Source organism: Watersipora subatra, chromosome 4 (assembly GCF_963576615.1).
Source record: "Watersipora subatra chromosome 4, tzWatSuba1.1, whole genome shotgun sequence".
NCBI classification, from domain to species: Eukaryota; Metazoa; Bryozoa; class Gymnolaemata; order Cheilostomatida; family Watersiporidae; genus Watersipora; species Watersipora subatra.
This window is the reverse complement of record NC_088711.1, coordinates 22089537-22096191: the sequence shown is the minus strand read 5'-3', so window position 1 is coordinate 22096191 and position 6655 is coordinate 22089537. Positions and strand designations below refer to the sequence as shown.

At 33.4% G+C, this 6655-nt stretch overlaps 1 protein-coding gene across 1 annotated transcript; it reads left to right on the top strand.

Moving 5' to 3' along the window:
• The first annotated feature begins 3924 nt into the window (after positions 1-3924).
• LOC137394614 (cilia- and flagella-associated protein 251-like) lies at positions 3925-5511 on the top strand. Its single transcript, XM_068081355.1, has 3 exons — positions 3925-4277; positions 4444-4514; positions 5141-5511. Exons 1-3 carry the CDS (start codon positions 3940-3942, stop codon positions 5215-5217), a joined length of 486 nt encoding a protein of 161 aa, XP_067937456.1. The 5' UTR covers positions 3925-3939; the 3' UTR covers positions 5218-5511.
• Positions 5512-6655: the final 1144 nt, after the last annotated feature.

Genomic DNA, 6655 nt, shown 5'->3' with positions numbered 1-6655 from the left:
TTTTTCTCTGGCCCATCAGCTCTTCAGCAGTAGTTTTTTTGCTTCCCTTTAGCATACTCTACTTTTCAACCAAAGTTGTAGGTCCAGTCTAAACCTGGTTAGACTAGACAATGATGTTCCACTATTTTTACGATATTTCTTTGTATCCTTTTATGCTTGCACAAATTTACGCTGTTTGTTCATTTTGTGTGAACAGTTGGTAGTAGACAATAACTGACCAGATATTTCTAGTCTTCTATATATACAACCTTTTGACTGTTTGAGCTTGCAAACGCTGCTTATTATAAAGAAATAAGCAGACTTGTTAGGAAGGTCCTGCAGACTCTCTCTTGTAGTTTGTTGTATATCTATATATATATATATATATATATATATATATATATATATATATATATATATATATATATATATATATATATATATATATATATATATATATATATATATATATATATATATATACATGTATATATATATAGATATATTCGATTCAGTATCAGAACTATTTAAATTGCTGAGAACAGGTGTTTATTGTAACAGCCTTAGGCGCTGACAGAGAAAACGGAAAAATCATTTAAGATACTTTTTTCCTACTTGAAGCACATTATTTACATAATTTTTTTATCATATATTTCAATACATCAGAGTCTTGGATTTTGGATGAGCCTATATTCAATACACAAAGAATAATAGAACTATGAAAAACAGGGTGTCAAAATTACGTCCTGCAATAAAAGAACACTTGGTTGCGGTTCCCAAAATGTGCGGTAAGAGCACACAACAACGAATATGAAAATTGTGACGTCACAATTTTCGAGCCTTTACCATTGAACATTTCTGCGGTAGAGCTCTGAGGAAATCCTATAAACACCAACCAATGTCTGTCTCACCATGTCAAACAATGGCTCATTTGAAAGCCAAGATATTGAAGAACCTGAATAAGCTGAAACAGTACTTACGTAATTGATGTGCTTTAATAACATATAATCTCCTAATATGTCAATATTATGAGATATATGTTATTAAGTTATGCTATATATCATCATGCTATATATCATCATGTATGATTTCATATATAATAATATATGACGATTCCTCAGTCTCCATCTTCGATGCATTCTTTATAGATACCTTATGCCCTCCGCTAAAGCTAGCATCACAAGTTGAACCTATTAAAAATCAATCTCGGATACTATCCATGAAAATTTAGCAATTATAAGTCTATTTGGCTCGTTTGGCAAAACTGTTATTATGATAGCCCAAGAGTATAAAACCTTAAGGCCGAGGGTTCTTCCTGAACCATCTGTGAAGCACACTTTAATAGACCTGTGAAGGTATAGCTCCTATTCAGGGTTGGCAACTCATGAGCTCATAGCTGAGAGACCTGACTATCCGAAGTACTCAAAGTACTTCACCTACCTGTCTCTGTAACTGAATAGCCAGCAAGTATAAATAGAAAAAAACATCATATACCAAGCCAAGTTTGGTAATAGTTTTTTTATAGGTTTTTAATATGTGAGTTAAGTTAATATTTGCGTAACAAAATGATCAAATATCTTACTGAGGTTACACTTACTTGTCTATTCCGATTAGCATTTGCTTGTATAAAGAAGTTAAATTATGTAGATACAAGAAGGCCTTGAACTCCCCAATTATTACACATTTTATAATTACTAGTACTCAGAGAGATCATCAGGCGCAATAACTGTACAGACAATTACTGAGGAGTACTAGACAGTGGAAGATTGGAACAGTTGTCAAAGAGATGCTACACCATGCCAAAAATTGTGGGTTTGATTCTTGTACGATGTGATATTTTTTCCCAAACTCCAACATGGGTATCGGACAAACGGATGAAATGACAAACCCGGCTATTATTACAGTAAATTTTGCTCCGTATTTAAGTGATTCGAATGTACATAACCAATACACTGGCAGTCTCGTGCGCCAGAGAGATTGTCGTGGATAATAAGCATCTGCCCAATCCATCTGGACAGACGAGGGGACACGACTCTTGTTATTGTAAATATTGGTGTTATATAATAATATATATAATATATAATATAAATAATATATATAATAATGACATTTGTAACAGGGCCTCTTGTTGAACCACTTATGATGCTGCTGAAAATAATATCAAAACTATAATGATATTTAAAAACTCCCCTTTGAACTTACACATGTACTATTTTATGGTTTTACTCACTGTGGGAGAAATAGCAAAAGTAGGTTGATTCGAATTAACAACCAGAAAGTGACACAGTTTTTGGGTGTTAAATGATGACAAAGCCTTGACGACTTTGTCATCATCTCATGGGTGAGAAAAGACAGTCGCACAACAAAAAAACTTTATGAAGAATCTTTGAGGAAAAATTACCAATTATTTGGTGTAATGAGACATGCTTTACGCATTGTGGAGAAAAGGTAATAACCACTGTTTTACTAAGTTGCAGTCACATATCACTTTAGCATGTGTTTATTCAAGAACATTCAAAAATACTCCTTGACTTAATACCTTTCACATAGCTGTTTCAAGTTCACTGACCTGTTCAACTTAAATATACACATTTCTGTAGAAGTTCCTATCGCAAATCGACATTTCAAGCTTATTTTTAGGTTGCAAAGTTTTTCTACATTAAATTTCTTTACATAGAAATCTCTTTACGTGTCAAACTTTATAAACTCAGCATCCTTATTAGAGAACCCTTGCTCTTGAGCAAGAAAAAGTTTATACATTCGTGGGCCTCAAGTTCGATCCTTGTCGGATTGGGTGCTTGAATATGCAGTCAGCCACAATTATTATGTTATTAAATCTACAACCATTCAGGGTAATAAAAACCCACACGCAGATTGAAATTAGAGTTTGACCATTTCTCTGGGTGTCGGTTAACTGGAGAGAAGGTGTTGTGGAGTGAGAAGAGCTAACAACCGAGATCTTGAACTGTTTATTATCTACAATAGCCTTTCAGATACGTAAACTTGTACTATGTTAATTTTTAAAGTCATTTTATTTTTTATATATACACCGTGTAAAAGGCAATGCAACATATGTCACCATTCTAATGGTTCATGAACATTCCTGTTGGGATAACGCCTGCAAAAAAACCAAGTTGCCTAACATAAGCACCAAAACTCTTTACTGTTTTAAAAGTAATTATTTTTAAAGCCCGTGAAGTGTGCATTACATACAAGCTATTAAAATAAAATAATTGCAAAAATCTTCATATTCAAACTTTTGAACAAAATTATATATTAAAAATTGAAAAAATTGTAAATTATACAATAATATAAATTGTATTGTTATAAAATTCTTTCATGGCTACCTTCTTCTTAGCATCCACTAACAGTGCTTGTGGCTCCACCTATTTCCTTTTTCTGATCAATCTCTGCTTGCTTCAATATGTGGGTCTCAGCTGTGTGGTTTCTCTTTTCTCTCTATCATCCAGTACTAATTGATTTTTTTATCATGACCCACAAGTGCCGATATTTAAGTATTAAATTAAAATTTTACGGCAATGTTCCCAAAATTCTATAATAATACCGCTGAAGTTGTCTGAATAACAACTTTCGGTACAACGATGCATTCCCTGAGTTTCAATCTCGAAGAAGAAAAAATTAGCATTACCTTTGTTCTCACCTGGAAACCACCTGCAAAGCGTTTAGTGCATTTACATTTAGTGCAAAGTACATTTAGTCTGGCACTCTTTGATCCACTCCGGTGAGTACAGTGTAGACATCAGAAATCAATGTTTATCTCAATGTCCGATTGGTCAAGATGCAGTATTTTTTCATTTTCAAAAAATGCCAAGTTGAGATTTGACTGTACACCATTACATTCCCCAGCCATTGGTCTGAATTAAATGATTCATAAAGCTAGCAGTATATAAAAGCTTAGAGCTATAAGGGTGCGCATCACTAACACTCCAGTCGCAAATCATGAAGGTTATACTATTACTGGGTCTATCTGTAGCATGTGCTCTGTTGTGGCAGAGTGCAGTCAATGCTAGTCCGATAGGAGAGAGTAAGAAGGACCAGACCAGAGGCTGCGCAAATAGTGGAGAAAGTGAGAAAGAGAAAGGCAGTGTCGGGGACTCGTCGAGTGATTTCACTATGGGTTGTGCCGATAAGTATGTGGATGAGGTGAAGGAAGACATCGATGTCGCTTGGTATGATGACATGTCAAAAGAACCGAAGGAACTTGATGAGAGTTCATCTGAAGAGGTCATTGGGGGAGAGAACGAAGAGGAAAATTTAGAGAGAGAAAAGAGATCTGAGTACGTACGAAAAATAATTGTTAACTCTTGCAAAAAATAGATTGAAGAGATCATTGTCACGCTGATAAAAGAGAGAATATTAGCTTATGCTTTTTTACAGTCATCGCTCTAACTTCAACTAAATAAAATATTTTTGTCAGTATTTTGTGTATTCTGATTATTACAGAAATAGCGGTGAAGGAAAACAGAACCAGAAGAGCTCGATGTTCAGCAGAGAGACTAAAAGCTCCTACAAAGGTAACAAATCTCAGCTGTAGCTTTTACAATCCACTTTACAATGAACTCTAACAAAGCTACTTCTTACAAGATTAGCTATTCTAGTAAAAACCTTTTAAACGTGGAAATTTCATGTTTACCTTACATGTAAGTTTTACCAAGTTTCATGCTCGCTGACTGGTACATTGAGTTGTAGCATAATTTAACAGTAGGGGAAATAAAATTGTAAATAGTTCAAAAAATGGCATATAAATGTCTAAAAAGGAAGCGAATAAAACCTAATTACTCATAAAAATTGATCTTGATTATGCTGACAACAAGCCTGACGCCATGACTAGCTATGCTAACGCATATTATGGGTTTTATCACTTTTCCAGCATTTTTTCTTTTGTTTAATTACTATCGTTGATTAAAATAAATGGAAAAAAAACAAATAAAATGGAATTATCAATTTTATAGCAAAGATTTTGTTCTTTATTTGGTGTGTAATCACTCTAATGCACTTATGAACAGATGTTTAATGTATCTGGCTGTTTGCAAACTTTGCGTATCAAATTGTATCTTCTATGCAGTATTTTAGTACATAGACTGTGTTCCATATTGTATCCTTTATAATATTTTTTGAGAAACCATTTGTTTTATTTTAGAACCAGAAGACGAAACTACCCCATTCGATATGGAAGAGAGTACAGATGAGCCCACAACATTTGATGCATTGGATTAGTTCTCCAGCTGTATCGGTAGAACTAACGCTGAAGGCTATTCACGAAGAGTTATGTGCAGTTATCCTAAGGCTAGACTAATATCTAGGTTTCCACATACTGCTCTCATAGTAACCCGCTAATGTATGGTATATTATTTATCAAAGTCTCAATCATTCTGTTCTGCAACAAGTATGTCAGATTGTAAACTGAAAATACAGCTCATTCATATTATAAAAGTTTATTCTTATATTAAAATTTATAAGTACATATTATATTTTAAAATCATAATCAATAGCAAAATTTGAAGCATATTACACATCTTGTTGTTTTTGAATTGCAACATGGTACCTGTAGAATGGTTCTTATACTATATGATCTCTAAACAAGAGACAGATAACTCCAAGAGAGACAGACAGTTCACCTTTCACGATAAACCAAACTGCTTACTGTTTGGTTAATCTATAAATCCAGTATAAGAACAGCGTTACAGTTAATCTAATGAGAAGCTCAAGGAGAGTTAGAAATAACTACTAAAACATCTGGCGGTACGTCCACATGTACCACCAGCCTTGTTGGTAGAATTCAATCTGCTGAGTTTGAAGACAACCTCTCCAAGACCTAAATACTGATCTAACTCACGTTTCAAGTCCAGCTTTAGGTATGATAGCATGGGTCTAAATACAAAGAAGAGAATTAACAATTGCAGTTTACGATTTACTCAGTAGTTTCTCATTAAATAAATAAAGAGGGAAAACATTCAATAAGAACAATAACTGTGAAATGTTGAAATAAATTTGAGGAAGTGTACAATAATTGCATGTAGTTCTTTTCTATCTAGAACACTGCTATACTATAGTCATACTCTAGGTCAAGGTGGAACAAGTCACTATAATATAGCGCCTTGATATATTATTCGTTACATATAATGTGTAATATATCTTTATATATTATACAAAAACGCTGAAAGATGCAAGATATTTATAATAACGACCTTGTCATATTTAGTATCAACTAATATAACACACTTCCCTTCCATACGTTAGTGTTGAAATGATCACATACATTATAGCTTTCCTTTGCAACTATTTATTGAGATAAGCATACCAACAGCTCCTACATTTTAATGTAACAATTTATTGAAATAAATAATATAAAACTATAATACAAAATTAGGTGGCAAACTTTTATTTCTTGCATGTTTGTTATAAAAGTGACATTTACTGATTGGGCTCATTATCTTCCAAAGCACATTCAGCTTCTTGTTAGCCTGAGAATCATATTAAATTATTACAAATGCAAATCTAATAGCCTCAGCAGTTGTAGATGAAGTAAAAATAAATAAAGCAGGTCATAGGTCATAGGTCATATCGTCAGATAACATACACAAGATGTGTTTTGGTGACAGTTACCAATTTGTGTTAAATGTCTTTGTTAGGTGTTGGTGAGAGGTTTCAGCAG

Coding starts and splice junctions, on each gene's coding strand:
- LOC137394614 (XM_068081355.1), top strand. CDS start 3,940: ATGAAGGTTATACTATTACTGGGTCTATCTGTAGCATGTGCTCTGTTG. Junction 4,278..4,443: donor GAGAGAGAAAAGAGATCTGA/GTACGTACGAAA, acceptor TGATTATTACAG/AAATAGCGGTGAAGGAAAAC. Junction 4,515..5,140: donor GACTAAAAGCTCCTACAAAG/GTAACAAATCTC, acceptor GTTTTATTTTAG/AACCAGAAGACGAAACTACC.